An 18,373-nucleotide genomic window follows, 5' to 3' on the forward strand; every position below is an offset into this window, starting at 1 on the left:
GTTCATCACGTTTGACTGCAAGGTGACCAATTATTTGGCCTTGGCAACTCACAAATCTACTGGAGGTTATTTGCATTAGGGAGGGATATCCATGCTGATGAAATCATATTTTGGTATATAATTTTAGCATTATCTAAGAATGTAGCTCCATTTGGGGTTAGGGTGGCAATGACTAGCCTCAGATCACAGAGATTATTATTTAGTGGCAGTCAGAACTAGAAACTGGGGCTCCCGAACCCTGGGCTAGTGCTTGTTCCATCACTCTGTTTGTCTTCTTCACTGCTGTACTTTCATAAAGCTGAACACAGAAAGACTGGTTCATTTTATGGTTATGGTTTGAGGTTCTTATGTAATGGGGACATAGGATTTGGAGCTGGAAAGGCCTTTAGAAGTCAATTAGTTCAACCCTCCTATTTAACTGTAAAGGAAATGAACATTCAGAGAGGTGAGGTTCTTTGGAAACAGATCAGATTGGTTCATTTCCTAGCTGGCCATGCTTTTAGATTCTTAGCCAGAGGAATGTAGGGCTATATTCAGCTTGACTTGAGATTCAAATGACACAAAAGATACTCTCTCCATTAGGGTGAGTTTCATAAATTTCATCTGCTTTTATCCTTTTAAAAGAAAATCTCTCTTATAACCTAACCAAGCTCTAAGAGTCACATTTTGATTGCAGGGTGATATGGTGCAAAGTTTGAACAACTAGGGGAAAAAGACACACGATCACAAGAAATTAAATGTAAGCTTTATTTATTCTAGGGCAAACTCAAAAGGGTTTTTTTGTCTTTTGTTTTTTAGCAAATCCTATCACGTTAATGTTAACAAAAACATCTGTACATCTGCCATGGTACACTTAAAAGTGAAACAAATATTAAGATATAAATACAGATATGGATGTAACATGACAAAAGCAAAAAAAAAGTGTGTGTGTGTGTGTGTGTGTGTGTGTGTGTGTGTGTGTGTGTGTGCACGTGAGTGGGTGGGTGTCTTTGTGCCTGTGTGTATGTCTGTGTGGGTAACCACGCATGTGAACACACTGGAAACAAAACCATTCTGGTGGTTGACATTTTTCATAGCTTTTCCTTTTTATTTCCAAACATTATTCCAGCTGTAATTCTACAATGTTCTTTTTGCTGTCCTTTAATATGCAATATTATGCTTGATAAATAAAGGGTACTGGGGAAAGGAAAAGAAGTTTTATATGACAAAGATGCAAGTTGCATTACTTATACAGGTTATTGAGAAGCTAATAATAAGCAATAGAAAAGACAGTCTTGTATTGTTGTCATTTATCATCCAGCCAAGCACACATGGTGTACTTTGAGAAAGCCACATGCCTCAATACTTCTGCACTACATGAGAACTACAGTACTTAAAACCTGGGGTGGGGGAGTATGGATCAAGTGGTTTGCCCATGCCCTAGCTTAGTGGTGATGCCAATAGCACAATGGATAGCAACCCCGAGGTCCAGAGGGTGATGGGCTTTTACAGGGCACTGAAAAAGTTGGTAAGTTGGTAAGCTGGGGAGGCAAAGTTTCTGTTGAGTTACTTTCTTGTTCTTTCTTTCCTGTAAATTAGCAAGAGCCCTGAAGGACAGGAGAGGCAAGGAAAGGCAGCTAGAAGTGCTGAGATTTGGCTGGGGCAGCCAAGCTCTGTTCTCACCTTCAGGATGATGGGATGAGCTGCATGCAGATTTGCTCTCCTTGGTGGATATCAGAGTTTCCAGATCTGTAAGCCAAGAGACTTTGATGTCTGCTGACGAGTGATTATACATTCTCTCTCTCTTTTGGTAAGTTAAGAGATTGAAATTTATGCAAGTGATGTTCATGGCTAGCCCTTTGAGCACTACAAGGAAACTGGGCAACATTCAAGGTACTTCCCAACTAAATGATACAGGGATGCAGGACTCTTTAGGGGAATAAGGGAAGGGAGGGAGAGAGAAACTTACTATATACATTATATTTAAATGAATTGATAAATAATCTAACCAGAATGTTTCTTCTATGGTGCAACACATTTCTACAGCAGAGAATAAAGAATCTTTGACTGACCTGTATAGTGAAAGAAAAATCACATCAATGAATATCTGTCAACAAACAAAATGTTATTTGATCAAGAAAGTAAGGCCTGGTTCTGTATTTTGCAGCCCCAAATATGCCAATTACATTCAACCACACTTGTCTGCTATTAAAAAATTTTTACACAAGATAAAATTTAACACATTTAAGACAGCCATCATCTCTTATTTTCATTAAATATACTTTAGAGTGGACAGATATTGCAAAAGGATAAGAATTAACATTTTAAAATTTAAACATGATTGCAAAAAACTTTCTCAGAAAATTATGGTTTTCCCCTTGTGTTCTTTCCTATAATAAATTAGTATTCTAACCAAATGGCAAGTGTTGATGTATCAGGTGGAACATTTTCCACCACTGAATTCTAACAGGAGCAGCTATGTATTTCCTATATGTTTAAATTACACTTTAAATGTCCATCCTGTAGTGTGAGAACACTTGCTACATTAGTTTATGGACATTACAGTGCATTTATTCTCAGTGCATACTATATGTTTCTATAAAATATCTAAAATAATTTTAGAATAAGGAAAAGAGTTATGTATTTTCTCCTGTCTTCCATTCTATGGCTCTGAATTCTAAACCTGTCAGGTAAGCTGTGGAGAGGGCTAACAGGGAGAGCTATGAAGTTTTATATCCTGTAAGATTAATTTATTCACCATTTACTTGGAGTTAATTTTAGGATTCCCTCTTCTCACTATTGCCTACTGTAATGGGCATGAAATCTTCCTTGTCCATGAACTTAGGTTTTATTTCAACAAACTGGCAGAGAATAATTTTGGTTTACAGAATGAGAAATGACTCTAGTCATGATCTATTGGGTTTACACCTATAGTCTCTGATTCTACCTAAAAAGAAAAGTCAAATTCTAAAACTCTGTATCTGTTATAACTCAATAAGCTGAGAAAATTTTTACCTTGAAACTTCAGGGTAAACTAAAACCAAAAATAAAATATCAAATATCAATGGGCCACTAGAAAACAATAATTGCAATTCTTAGAATATAGCCCTAAACTTAATGTCTCTACATATATCTCATGGGTGGTATTTAAATCATGTTTCCACAAAGATCTCTAAGAGTAAGCACTCTCCTACAATTCTGGCAAGTGGAATTTCACTAAATGATTTTATGACTTACTTTGGCTTTTGTTTTTGGATTCAACTGAAATTTAAACCAGCTGTCAAGAAGTTTTAAGCCCTGAAACAGATATCACATAATTAAAGGAAGTGAGCCTCAACCTAAAGTCAATACTAAAGAGTCGTCAGTTTTCAGAATCTATTCTAAAAAAGTTAGGGCACTTTATATACAGCTCAAAGACTGAAAATGCAAACCTTGGGGGCATGTTTTCTAAGACATAATTCACATTTCGGTAGGTTTCAAACAACAACTTAAATACACACACCACTTTCATTGTTTCCTTTGTGAAAGGCGCAGAATCCAGCAAGGGTCACACCCATAATGAAACAAAATATTATGAAGAAACTGACACGATCCTAAAATCCCAAATCTGCATCAACTTAACTTAAAACAAGTTAATCACTTTAGTATAAACCAAGAAACTGCCAGAGGGGCTCACTTCTATAACACTGTGACCTAACCCCCCTTTTAAAGATTTCAGCAGGCTGCACAAACATGTTATGGCTGTTTTTTTTCTTTTCTTTTTTTTTTTTTTGTATGAAGACTGCAACACAGGCCTTGCTTCCTTTACATTCAATACCAGTAAGATTCTACACAAAAGCTTGAAAGGACCAAAATACTGATTGCAATAAATATCTGTGTGGCCTCCTTGTACTGATTGGGCGTGCCAATGAAGAAAACGGGAGAAGAAAGGTCTCAGAGAGGCACCACTGATTGCTTCTAAGTCTACACAAATAGGTCCAGATATTTCCATTAACTGTGCGTCGAAACATCTGAAGATGAACTGCTGTTGCTATTGGTGGTTTGGGCCCTCTTTATATACAAATTTAATAGCTTCATCTGAAAAGAAAAGATAAGAATGAATTATTGGAAGATAAGTCAGTTTTAAAAATTGGTTATTTTACTAAAATAAACTTCACATGCTCAAAGCAAATTTAAGATTATGAAGTTGAACTTCAAATAAAACTAAAAAATTCATGCTACTTAAATTTTGACGAAAACCAACATATTTTATCAAAGTAAGCATAGCAATTTAATAATCACCTGTGCATAAAAAATATTTTAAAAGACCCTGATATACAGAAAATTCTATGTTGAGCTGAAAAGGGTAAATAGGGATAGATGATGTAGGCAAATATCTGATCCAAACTGTAGAGGCCAGAGAATTTTGTAACCCTCAGTTCAATGGGACACACTAAAGCTAGGTAACAAAGCAATAGCTTTCTAAACTCAAGTTTTCCATTCATTCATTTTCTCTTTTCACCTAGGGTGACTACAACTATATGTCATTTTCTCCAACAGTGGTGGAACTATCCTACCAGGCTTTTTAATACAAAAGGCAAAAAAGTCAGAATCATAAATTAAAAAATCAGTATCAAAAATAAAATTAAAAAAGAATGAAACTGTTTCATGTACTACCTAGTTTTCATTCAAGTCTGGTGAAGCTGCAATTGCCTGCTGACATCCTTTTCCTTTTCTTACTATCTGTGCAAGACTTTTTAACTCATTGTGTGTTTGTCCTTCGTTGCTGAAAAAGACTATGCCATCAGAAAAATGATGACATGACTTGCACTTGACTTTGAGTAAGGGAGGGCTGTGCAGGTCAACAGCCTCACTTCTCCTCCAGAGCCATCAAGATGACTGGAGATGACCCAGAATAAGGCAATTGGGGTTAAGTGACTTGTCCAAGGTCACACAGCTAGTGAGTGTCAAGTGTCAACTGAATGGAAAGCCTTTCTTCCTTTTCTCAACTGACTAGGCTGTACTTCAGAAAATGAGTGACTGGCTGATTAGGTGACATGGATATGGATATCTGAGGACAATGGCAGCTAGGCTTTGGATAAATTCGCAGAAATTTTCATGCCACAATTTCAGAGGAGCAGGAAAGTAACAATATTAGCAGTCTATCCTATCCTAGAAAAAGCTGTCTGCCCCTCTTTGTCTCTCCTGCCTCTCCTCTCAGCTCTCTGCAACTTGCTTCTTACCTTGTCATTCATCTGAAGCTGCCCTCTCCCAAGTCACCAAAACTCTCCTTTTTGACCTCTCTCTAGTGCTGGACACTTCAGACACAACCTCCCTTCTGGGTGTTTCTGACACTTTTTGGATTGCCTATCTATTTGGCCACTTTGTAATTCCCTTCGAAGGTTCATCATCCATATCATGCCCACTAGCTGTGGGAGTAACCCAAATATTCTGCCCAAGACCCTATTCTTTTTTACCCCCTCTCTCTATTCTTTTGATGACTTCATCCTCACTATGCAGATGACTAAGATCCGTATATCTAACTCTTGTCTCTCTTAAGTTCCAGACCTGATTCATCAACTTGATTAGACAAAATTCAAATTGGATATTCCTCTCCCAACCTACCCCTCTCAAATATTCCTATTCCTGTAAAGCACATGACTATTAGTCACCCAAGTTTTCAATGTCAGTGTTATCCTAGATTTCTAACTTGTCTGCCTCAGTTTCCTCATCTGTAAAATGAGGATAACAACACCTATCTCAGGGTTGTTGTGTGGATCAAATGAGATATAAGTGCTACATAAATGTGACATTATTATTAATAGTAGAAGGAGGAAGAATGAAGGATAATATTATATTTCAGGTGGTGTGCAGGTATCCCTGGAATTTTAAAAGCAGCAGCAGAATGGAAGCCTGGTGGCCCTTCTATGGAAAATTTACAAAATGATAGGAATAAGAATTGTGCAGGATGACAAGGTACAGAGGGATTGTGATCTCTCCTAGTATAGGGAATTCTGACATCAATAAAATCATGGGTCTGCTAAATCATCTACATATATTTCAGCAGAACACTTTCCTTCCCCTAAAAGTTGAGCAAAGTTGTCGCATCAAATAATTTTGAGAGAAATGTGTTTATGACACATTTGTGTGTAACAGGGACAACTCCTTTGCAAGAAGCAGTGCTGCAGTCATCACAGGAGAAACCTGTGGGCATTTGCACTACACATTTAGCTTCTTGGTTTTATCTGTGATTACATCTTTACATGTTCAAATTTCTTTTATGTATGGAAGTGAATATCTGAAAGAATATCTGGTAATAATGAAGCACCAGTGTCAAAACCTTAAGGACAGTGCTATCATGTTGGGGTTAGTTTGGCTAATTACAAGTTTATATGTTTAAAAAACAAAAAAAAACCCCGGAATCAGAATAAATTAAATCTGCCCAAGCTGTACTAGTATATAACATCATCAGGGTCACCACACTGCCCACGTAGTGCTTGAGTGGCAACTGGAGCGAGTGAAATGAGCCCTGGACATAGAATTAGGCAACCTAGACGAGCAGCCTGATTCTTCTCCTCCTTTTTTTTTTTTTTGGAGGCAATGGGAGTTAAGTGTTTGAGGCCAAATTTGAACTCAGGTCCTCCTGACTCCAGGGCAGGTGTTCTATCCACTGCACCACCTAGCTGTCCCCTGATTCTCCTGTTTCTTAGCCATGTTGTTCTAAGCAAGTCCCTTCCCTCTGTACCTCAGTTTCCTTTATCTGTAAAAGAGGGACAATATTATGTATTTCTCCCTAATGGGATGGATACTGTGATCTTTATAAACAAAGTTCTTGCTACATAAATGTGGTGCAAAGGATCAAAAAAGGCAGCGTTTGACGAGTTTTCTTTGGATGTAGGACCTACAACCTTGTAGATAGGAGCCAGAGAAATTTAGAAGAAATAAAAGTATGTGTTCCCCACATGACAGTCTGATGCAAAAACAGTAAAACAAAGACTTTACAAAGAGGCCGTGCAGTCTAGTGGAAAAAGCACTAGCCTTGGAATCAGGAGAGAGCTGGGTTCAAATCCCACTTCTGCACAAGAAATTAACTACAGGGCCACGAGGCATTTTACATTGCAGATTTTGTTCCATTTATCTTTAGGTAATGGATTTTTTGAAACTATGGCTAAGCTAAACCTTACAAGGTGATAAAACCTGCCAGAAGGGTGGTGTCCAAGCTGGTTTGGGGAATCATGGAGAGCTGTATCTAAAAATATTACAGCAATTTGCAACTATGCCCAAAGGGTTACAAAAATGTGCATACCCTTTGACCCAACAACACCACTTCTAGGGCTATAGCCCAAAGAGATCAAAAAAATGGGAAAAGGACCTGCATGTACAAGAAAACAGCTCTTTTTGCGGTGACCAAGGCCTGGAAATTGAGGGGATACCCTTCAATTGGAGAACAGCTGAACAAGTTGTGGTATATGAATGTAAAGGAATACCGTGATGAACAGGTGGACTTCTAGAAAACCTGGAAAAATGTGTACGAACTGATGTTGAGTGAAGTGAGCAGGGCCAGGAGAACATTATACACAGTAATAGTCACAGTGTGTGAGGACTGTTTCTGATAGACTTCGCCCTTCACAAAAACACAGACCTAAAACATTTCCAGAGGACTCATGATGCAAAATGTCATCCACATCCAGAGAAAGAACTAGAGAGTTCAGAATACAGAATGAAGCGACTGTTTTCTTCTTTGTTATGTTTGGTTTGCCTTATGGTTTATCCCATTTGTTTTACTTCTTCTAACTAAGGTGAAACGTAACTAAGGTGAAAATGAGTTTAACAGGAATGTATGTGTAGAACTCAGATAAGATTGCATGTCATTTTAGGGAGGGAGGGGGGAGAAAATGTGGAATTTATGGAAGTGATTGTTGAAAACTGAAAACAAATAAATTAATAAATTTGGGGAAAGACTATGTAATACTATACATACCTTGCTCCCTGTGAGCTGTGCAAGGTGAGGCTTCAGTTCTTCTCCAATTACGGAATAAATTGCCACTAAGCAAAACACACTGGCCTTACGAACACTACTTTCAGTGTTGTCGTAGCCCTGCAGCACCAGAAACAAAGGGAGGATAAAATTAAAGATGACTTCAGACCAGTCTTTCAACATCTTCATCAATGTGCATGCTGATTATCCTCTTTTGTATTTGCAGCTAACAGGGAACCTAACCTAAGATGATGGCTTCTGAGTAAGTATTCCCAGAGTAAGAGAAAGAGAGGAAGAAGAGTCACATGGACATGAATGGCCCCATCCCTGTAGACCTAGATAGAGGAAGTTTTCATCTAAAGGCAGTTGGGACTCAGTTGGCCTGAGCTCCACATGATGCCTGGGTGGCCAAAGAAACAGAGTAAATAACACTGAATATAAAGTGGAAGCTGAGCACCAGAGTGAGAAAAAGAGGATAAAAAATAAGAAAAATGAAAAAACAAAAACTCCAGTGAATTATGGATTATTTTTCTTTTTCTCTTCCCCCAAACAGAGCAAGTTTCACTTATTAAAATGTTGATCTTTTTTTTAAAAAGGTATAGAACAAAGAGTCCCCCACTCCCTCATCAGGGTATGCTTCCCTGCCCTGACTGAGTCACCTTCAGACGCCTTCACTGGCTCCCCTTCCCCATGGACTGAAGCTGGAGATCTATGAATTCAAAGTTCTTCAATAATCCAGTCTTAACCTACCTTTTGAGCATCATTTACCATTACTCTTAAAGGGGTAACTGATGCCCTAGCCAAGCTGAAGTGTTTACTTAATTTTCCCTAAATATATCCCACATGTTCTGGGCCTCGTGACTGCCCCTCTTGGAAGGTTCTTCGGTGCACAGCCCTCTCCCTGCCCTGCTCCACATCCTACTCGTTGAAATCCCACTGATATTTCAAGGGCCAGCTCAGCCTTTAGATTTAGGCTTCTCATTTATAGACTGAGGTGCTAGAATGAGGTCTCCCAATTGTACAAGTTTTGTGATCAAGTCCATCAAACTTCTGCCTATCACTGCTGTTGGCAACATTATCTTGTTCTTCTGATTTGTAGTGCTTTGTTGAGACAACTCTTGTGACACTTAGGAGGTACTGTCCATAATCATTAAAGTTATCTATAGAAATATTTTATTTTCCTCACTCTACGCTAAATTCTTTGAAGGCATGATCACACTCAGGAGAAGGTCAAATTTAAGCAAATACAGAGAAAGATCATGAATCTCAATGACACCTCAGGTACTACTAACTGTATACTGGTTTTGAAATAACAGCACAGGCAGTACATTGCCAACTAGCACCTAACTCCCCTTCCCTGGGAATAAAGATGTACTTGCAAGCAAGATGAAAAAGTTCTAAGGTTACTTTTGGCTGAATAGTGTGGCCTGTAAATCACTAGCTTAGTTCAAATACCGGCCATAGCAGCAGCCATCAACTACAGTGAAGTACATACCCCAAAGGGGTTGACTGGCCTGAGCCTTACCTGTAGCAAGCCTGGGATGATGTCAGGGAGGAGCTGGTGCAAGGACTCCTTGGAAATCCTCTCAATAACTTTGGTCTGCATCTTAATGGCAGCTAAATTGATGGGGTAGTCAGCAGTCTGGATGATTGGGCAAAGCACTTTGATACACTGCTCAGGGTGTATAGAACTGGCCAATGTCGAAGCAGCCTCCTCTGCAGCTCTCACAACCTGAAAAAAACAACAATCCCAAGTCCCCAAATTGGAATGGTTAACATTTTACAAGAAAAGAAGTACCAAACACAAATGTTTGTTCCTGTAAGCTAAATGCCAGTGAACCAACCTAATGATAGATGTCATCAACTTATCTAGCTGTTAATGAATACAGAAAACACACTGTACTATTTTAACCAGTGAAATTTTAAATTACTTCCTCTTGCTCTTGAGGCATTGTTTAACGATGGCTTTTAACTAAGTGTATCAGGTGTGTGTGTGTGTGTGTGTGTGTGTGTGTGTGTAGACATTTTAGCATTAGTATGAGCTGTGTCTGACTCTTTGTGACTCCATATGGGATTTTCTTGGCAAAGATACTAGAGTGTTTTGCCATTTCCTTCTCCAGCTCATTTTACAAATGAGGAAACTAAAGCTAACAAGGGTTAAGTGATTTGTCCAAGGTCATACAGTCAGTAAATGTCTGAGGCCACATTTGAACTCAGGAAGATGAGTCTTTCTGACTCCAGGCCTGGCACTCTATTCACTATACTACCTAACTGCCCCTACAGTCTGTGTAGGGGAAGCATGTTCAGAGTGAATGAATGAAAAAGCATTTATGAAGGGCTTACTGTGTACCTGAAGCTCTGGGGATAGACAGAAAAGCAGACATGGTCGTTGCTCTCAAGAAATAGTGCATTCACTTTTCACATTCTAATAGGGGAGATGACACATACGCAAGGTTTCAGCTGTAAGTGAAATGGAAAGGTCCTATGGTCCTTCGGGTGCAGCATCAAAGGAGATGGCCATGTGTCTTCTCTGATGTCACTGCTCCCTAACAAATCCATGCGTTTCTGACTGTGAACCATCTGACAGCATCAGGGTGTATAGGTTAAGGTGTGTTGTTAAGGTTCCTCCAGAACAGTTGTAAAGGTGCATCTCCATAAGGTGGGGTTGGGGGTATGGCAGGATGCAGGCTAGAAGCAAGCAGGTCTGCAGGGAACTGGTATTCCTGGGGCTCTTGGGCTTGCCCCATCAAGATTACTCTAGCCCTCAATGATGGCTGTGAAGGCTAGGATGGAAGCAGGGCTAGTGATCTAGGGGACAATACTATCATTCTCAGGGAATTTGGGTCTAAGGTGATAGATGAAGTGGTGGTTTGACTTCCCTGAAGGTCGTGCTGCTTTAGTAAGGTGAGGCAAGCAGTTTTTGGCTTGATTTTTGTATTTTTATTAATAGCTCCTGTTTCTGTATCAACTACTACTTCTTGATATGACCTTCACTTACCCCCCTCATAACAAAAAGTTTCAAAAAAATAGTTCAATAAAAGCCAAATCTAACACTATAAGCAGTATCTACAGTGCTCTCCCTCTGCAAATAAGGGAGCAAAGAACATTTTCCTATCTCTGGCCAAGCTTGGTCACTATCACTTTACAGCACTTAAATTTCGATTGTTTTGTTGTTGTCTTGTCCATATAGTATTGTGGTCATTGTTTTTCTGGTTCTGTTTACATGTACTTCACTATGGATCAATCCATGTCAGTCTAATATCTGCTGAGAGCTGAATATACACCACTGTACCAAGTGCTGATAATACAAGTACAAAGAACGAAACAACTACTACTTATGATGAACTTACATTCCATCTGGGGTGGGGGCAAGAAGCACAAATAAAAATAAAGACATACACAAACAAAGCAAAGAACAGATAGTTTAGGAAGGAAGACACTAGGAATTGGGGCAGGGTGTCAGGAAGGGCTTAATGCAGAAAACAGTGCTTGAACTGCAGGAAGGAGAGGTACATTCCAGGTGTGGGATGGTCCTGGAAAGGCACAAAGATAGCAGACAGCATTTCCTAAGTAAGGATATAGAGAAAAAGCCATTTTGAGTGGATTAAAGACAGTAGGAGGGGGAGCCACGTCCAATGAGGTGGAAATAAAGGTTAGATCAGGTTGTTTAGGGTTTTAAAAACAGTTTATATTTGATCCTAGAGTCAAATAAAAAGCTAATGCTGTTGGTTCAGTTGAGGAGATGCATGTTCATACGTACACTTAACAAACTGGAACGGTGAGAGGCCTGAGAAAGGAAGAGGACTAAGGGAGTTGTGGCAGTAACCTAAGTGAGTCATGGGAGTGGAGAGAAGGTGTCTTTTTTAGAGTATATTAACATGTCTCGTTCTATAACCCCTCTAATACTTATTATTCTTATCTTCTGCCAATTTGCTTGGTATGAGATGAAACTCAGAGTTGTTTTGATTCACAATTCTTTTATTATTGGTGATTGAGAACAATCTTTTATATGATGACTAGTAGGTTCAATTCTTCTTTTAGGAACTATCAGTTCATATCCTTGTGACTATTTTATCAATGGAGGAATGACCATCAAGTGTACGTTAGTGTCCTATATCAGAGATATCTGATGACACTTTTTTTCCACACTGACTATATTTATTCTTATGCTAATTAGGTTAATCCTATTCACCCAAAAGCTTTTCAGCTTTCTGTAACTCAAATTACTTTATTTTAATGATCTCTTGTTTGGTTAAGAATTCTCCTCCAAGCCATAACTCTGAAAGGCACCTGATTTGATTCTCTTCTAATTTTTTTTTAATGTCATGACTTTTAATATTCAGGTCTTGGGTCAATTTTTAGCATACTATGGTAAATAGTGTAAGATGATAACATAAATTTTATTTCTGTCAAATATGCATATGAAGTCTAAACAGAACCTGAATAAATAGGAATCTGAGATTTTGAAGATGAGATGATCTGAGATGAGTAGTCAATTAAACTTTTGTTTAACTGATGATGATATAGAGACACCATTATTTGAAAACTGGGGTGGAAACAGACAAAAACCTAGTAGTGAGATGCAGTGAATTAAAAACAATTTTTAGACATGAAGAAATTAGAAGTATTTTCTACTGTGACTTAATGACTATTGACTGAAGAATCAGAAGACTTATGTTCCAGTACAAGGCATGTACTTGGTGTGAAACCTTGGGAAAATAATTTAATTTCCCTTAACTGTAAAATGTGGATAAGAACTGTTCCATTTCTAAGGGAAGCAACATGATATATTAAAGGAATGCTGGACCTGAGTCAGAGGATCTGGGCTCTAATACTCCCCACTATGATGATTTTAGATAAGTCACTTAACCTCTCTTGGCCTCAATTTCTCCATATATAAAAGGTGTGCACGTGGGAAAGAGGGACTGGCTTGGCTAATAACTAGCTAGTATAGCCCTGGGCAAGTCCTGTTACTTTTCTGGTCTCATATTCTTCACCTATAAAACTATTAAGTTGGATTAAATGAACTCTAAGATAATTTCTAGCTTCAACATTTTATGATTCCACAAAGGACTCTGGGATATCACCTCTGCTTTAGTCATAAAAATTTAGTGTTTAAAAAAAAAAACCAATCAAAAAGTAAGGCAATATATTCACTGAACAAAAAATAAAGGTATTTCTGCCTTAACAAGAAAGTTTGCTTTATCTAACATATTTTTTAAAAAACTACTAAATTCCATAAAAGCTTTGTCTAGGTGTACTCACACTGCTTACATACTTACAAACATAAAACAGCTTGCAAGGCTATTACACTCAAATGGGAGCAATTTAGAATCTACTTATTTTCCTAATCACTCATTTCCGTCACAGGCATGACAATTCTTCCAGTCATCATCGCAGTCATGCTCAATTCCTCAGTCTCCTTGACCCCATATATTCATTCAATTGCTAAGTTTTGTGGACTCTGCCTCTGACATGACCTCCAACTCATTCCAGACTCTTATCACCTCTCATCTTGAGGATGGCAATAGTTTTTAATTGTTCTGCCTCCAGTCTCACTTTCTTCTCCAATCCGCTCTCTGTACATCTGTCCAAGTGTTATTCCTAAAGTGAATCTGACTGTGCCACTCAGCAGCTCAATGAGCTCATGCAGTTCCCTGTTTCCTAGCGGATCACATACAAACTACTCTCTTTGCAATCTAAAATGATTTCAAACTTGGTATAATTTACATTTCTAGGCTTATTAATTGTCTCTTCCTTTTATGTACTTTATGGTCCAGTTAAAATGGTTTTCTTTCTGTACTTCACACGTGTGTGCGGTGAACATTAGGGGAAGTCAATAAAAATTTACTGACTTTCTTTTGTACTCTAAAGACTTCAGATAATGTTCCAAGTTTAAGGAAGTTTTAAGTTCTTTCTGATTAGGAATAATACTCTAAAGCACAGGTGTCAAACACAATCCACAATGTTCTGCTGGAAGCAGATTAAATGTAATTGGGAAGTATTTGACAAATGAAATGAAAATAACAGGATATAGGTAATATTACTATTTGATATTCTAAGTCAACATGTAGGCCACAAGGACCCTTACATAAGGTTAAGTGGCTCCCATTTCTACTTCAGTTTGACACCACTGTTGTGCAACACACTTTTTCCTACTTCCTGGCACACGAAATGATTATTACCGCTGTCATTACAAAGTCACCTAAATAAAGGAAACATTACAGATGCCTACGTGAACATACACTATAATCATGTGCTAATATCTTGAAAATGCAACATAAAGACACTACTCAGAGACACCAATGCAGATAGCTAGCTTTAGGAAACTTACAAGTAACCCTCTCAGGGTTTGCTTTAGCAATTAATATGACTGAGAGTGCATGTGTGCAAAACACAACTGAAGATGAGGCAGTCTAGGTAGGTTGTGTGATGACACTGTGTTACTGATACTGCCTAACAATAAGAATTCTTGCATATTTGGGGGTGGGGTGGTATGAGGGAAGATTAATTTAAAAAATACTTATTTGAAAAATATGGAAAATAAAGATGACAAAAATTATACTACTGCCTCAAGGAGCTTAAAATCTCCTTGATTTATAATCCTATGTTATGCTTTCCTCAATTCCCTTCCTACTCCTTAGATTTTATGTTTTCCCTTCCTCCCTTCTCCCAAACTCCAGGGACCCAGGTAGGATAAACAACATGGCTGTGCACAATGCCTGGACGAACTGAACTTGGATAACCAATTCCACTCTTCCCAAGCAGAGGACCGACAAGCCTATCTGACCTGTCACTGTATCCTAAGATTCTTTGGGAATTAATATCTGCCTTGCAACTCTAGCCCCTAGACACTGACAAATAATGGGCTGATGTGTCCTGGGAACTCTTGGGGCCATGCCACCTACCCTAGGACTTCTGGGCTTTTCTAATCATCTTCTAGGTGAACTTTCTTACATATTTTGACTACTGCAATTAAATATGAGCTCCTTGAGAGTAGGGACTGTATTTAAAAGAAGCTTTTCTTAAAATAACACTCCTTTATTATTGAAAAGTCATGCATATCCACTTACCACTTTTCAAAGTTGTTATTTTCCTATATTAAAGTTTTTATTTTTAAAGGAAGGCTTCCAGTATCAAACCAATACTCTTAGGGTTCTTAATTTTTATTATTTTTAATATAAACAAGTAAAAGAAAGTTAGTGAGGATGAATTTGTTCTTTTTTTCACCTGACAAAGTACCTGCTATTGATGGAGAAAGGACAGATTAGCAAGCATGGCCAGATAATGGAGGTAGAATTAGCGACAGGAAAACTGTGGGGGTCAGGAGGTCCCCAGGAAGGTACCATATGATACTGAGTTGGGTTCAAGGTCAGAAATGAAAAGTCCCTCAAGAATGCCCTAAATAGCAGCTCTGTCACATATGAATTTTATTATCTTTATCATCTTGCTTTACTCCTCCAATCCTCAGTTTCCTTATTCACAAAATGAAAGGACTGGAATACCTGACTTCTTAAAAGCCTCTTCCAGCTCTAAATCTAGAATTCTATCATCCTAGATATGCTTTCCCAAGTTTTCTGGGTACAGCGAAAAAACACTGCTCTCCAAGCTTATTGCCAAGCTAGCCCTGTCACTAATTGTGACCCCTGGCAAGTAAATCAAGCCTCATTCTGGGGCTCAATTCCTTCATTTGTAACATGAAGAGAGGCAGTAAGGTCTACCCTACATACTACATAGGGGATGTGATAAAGTTCAAGTGAATATAAGACAGTTTTTAAATACATAAAGCAGTACCCCAAAGCACATTATTTAGCTGTTGCTTTGGCAGTTATGTGAAAGGGGGAAAAAAGACCTCAGGGTACCCTCCACAAATTCATCTCCTCCATGGCATTTTTCCATGACTATTAGGATTGTTACCATTAGTTTTTTGCTGTCCCCAAATTACTTATCCCTGATACATACAAACATATATGTATATACATACATACATACTTACACACACATACACACATGTACACAATGTAGGAAAGACACTTCACTGTCCAGGTTTGCACAGGCTGTCAATTTTTATTTTGCTTTCTGTACGTCCATTTTGATCAGGATTTTTCAGGAGGAGCTATACTGAGCAGCTGAGAGACAGTTGGCCTTGAAAGTCATGAACAGTTGAATTCAAAACCTACTCTAGGCAAATGACCTAACCTCTACGTGGCCCCCTAAAACTCTTCTTGAGTCTTTAAGTCAAATAGAGCTTCTAGTCTTGCACTGGAAATAGTTTCTGCATTTATATCATGTGACACTAGTGAAATCCACAGGGTGGGTCAAAAAATATTCCTAAGGGTCCTAAAATGGGAAGGAGTCAAACTACACAGGACTCTCAACAAAGTACCCAGATTAGCTCATTAGGTGTTAAGCAAATGTTTTTTGATGATAAAACAAAAAACAAGTCCTTCCTTGAGGTTCAATGCCAGCATCGAGGCCTGATGATCTTTTTCTCCATCCCCATATATTACCAGTCAATTTAAAGAAGGTGTTCTTGATTGGTCATATGTCTTAATAACAGGACAACTGCTGGGTATAAGTCTAAGCAGTTCAGTGAGTCAATGTGGCTGCTAACCAGCTGTTAGCACAGATAGCCATAAATCTAAACAAAAATCAATTCGTACATCTTAGAAATTCAGAGTTGCTAGCCACATGGGTTTTATATGGCATAAAATTTATTTTTCAAATGGAAAAAAAGCTATCTGAAAAAGATACAAAAATATGACTCAAGACAGTAAGGCATGATAAATATTTTTGGTTAATTCTATCGAGTGATCATACACAGCAGTGTGACTATATTCTTTAGAAGATATCCACCATGTAATTAGTTGAAATACTCTCCAATAGCTCATATGTTTCTTTTAAACTACTCAAACAAACTGAACTAAGGGTAAACCAAGGATTTGGCTGTAAACCTGTGTAATTAATTTATAGTCTAAAACAAAGGTGGAAGACCAGTGAAATGACAGTCACCCTTTGTATTTTTTGTGCAGTGGGCCTGTATGTCCAAATTATTGTCTTATCTTTGCAGAAAATCAAGGGCTGAAGGTAGTACAGTACAGTGAAAAACTGGACTGAAAGTCAAGAGGCTTCAGGAGAGGGGAACCTGTGGTCTCAAGGCCACAAGTGACCCTGTAGGTCCTCAAGTGCAGCCCTCTGACTGAATCCAAACTTCACAGAACAATTCACTTAATAAAAGGATTTATTCTGTAAAACCTGGACTCAGTCAAAAGGCCACATCTAAGGACCTAGAAGGTCACAGGTAACCTTGAGGCCACAGGTTCCACACCCCTGGTTAAGTCTTGGCTCTGCCACTAACGTTCTCTCATTTTCTCTGGATATCAGTTTCTTTATCTGTAAAATGAACAGGTTGAGTAAGATGATTTGATAGGCTTGTTCTAACTGAGGAATTATAGTAAAAGGAATTTTAATGTAATTATCCTTTTATATAATGTTAACATTATAATATATAGTTAATGACAAGCTGATGACAAGTTAATCTATCCTGAATCAGTAAAAAAATGAAATATTTCAGAAAAAAATTTGTGTGCTTATGTGTATATGTATACATGTTTATATATGTACATACATATACACACATACCCACACCACTCTCACCTACTACCGCCTGGAATCCTAGGTATCTACTACAGGGAAAAATTCAGCTGACTGTAACAGTAAGGGAATTTATTGAAATTAGTAGGCACAGGTAAAAAGAGAAAGGCTTAAAATATCACAGATTTCATTTATCTGTACCTGATAAAAGCTAACTGAAAGCCAACTCTCTCTATGCTCCAGGGTGGGTAACTTGCTGCTACAGCACCAATTCTGGTACTAGGCATCTAGACAACACTTCCCCCTCCCTGGGGTTAGAACTATTGTGTGGTGACAGGACCCTGTTTTGGCAAGGAAAGGAGCTGTCCTTGATTTCACTCTATATGCCAATCCCCTGACTTTTGGCAGACTGCCTGAACCAGGGTGAACTTTGGGTTCTGCTTCTGTGTTCTATGTAACATAAGAACCAATGATTATAAGCAAACATGGCCAGCAAAATGAAATGAGGAAAATACCTTTTTAACAACCAGTTAGTCAAAAGTGGTGAAGAATTCAAAGAGAAATGGGATAGCAGGATCACATAAGGCTTTTGGTTACATATTCTGTTTTGGCATATACAAAAAATTATGCTGAATTCAAAACAAGCCTGAAACAAGAAAAAGGAAACCTCTACAACAGAGTTCTCAGTGACAATGATTGATAACCCTGATCCTGAGTCAGCTGTCTGGAAGAACATATGCTAAGAAAGACTCACTAATATAAATCGCTATTGATCCTTTGTTTGTAAAGAGGACCAATGACATCACAGAGTGAAGTCTTGACTCGTTTGTGAACTGAACTAAA

The 18,373-nt window shown here is 38.3% G+C and overlaps 1 protein-coding gene across 17 annotated transcripts in view; it reads right to left on the reverse strand.

The window, feature by feature from the left end:
* Positions 1-733: 733 nt before the first annotated feature.
* Positions 734-18,373, reverse strand: part of CLASP1 (cytoplasmic linker associated protein 1) — a 338,497-nt gene continuing 320,857 nt past the window's right edge. For all 17 annotated transcript variants that reach the window (XM_072613409.1, XM_072613408.1, XM_072613396.1 and 14 more), the window contains 3 exons: positions 9,462-9,668; positions 7,940-8,056; positions 734-4,056 (listed from right to left, as the gene is read on the reverse strand). In XM_072613409.1, the coding sequence (XP_072469510.1) occupies positions 3,970-4,056; positions 7,940-8,056; positions 9,462-9,668 (411 nt within the window). In that variant the 3' untranslated portion in view covers positions 734-3,969. The remainder of the gene's footprint in view (positions 4,057-7,939; positions 8,057-9,461; positions 9,669-18,373) is intronic.

The sequence above is a fragment of the Notamacropus eugenii genome, chromosome 5 (genome assembly GCF_028372415.1).
Source record: "Notamacropus eugenii isolate mMacEug1 chromosome 5, mMacEug1.pri_v2, whole genome shotgun sequence".
In the NCBI taxonomy this organism is placed as follows: domain Eukaryota; kingdom Metazoa; phylum Chordata; class Mammalia; order Diprotodontia; family Macropodidae; genus Notamacropus; species Notamacropus eugenii.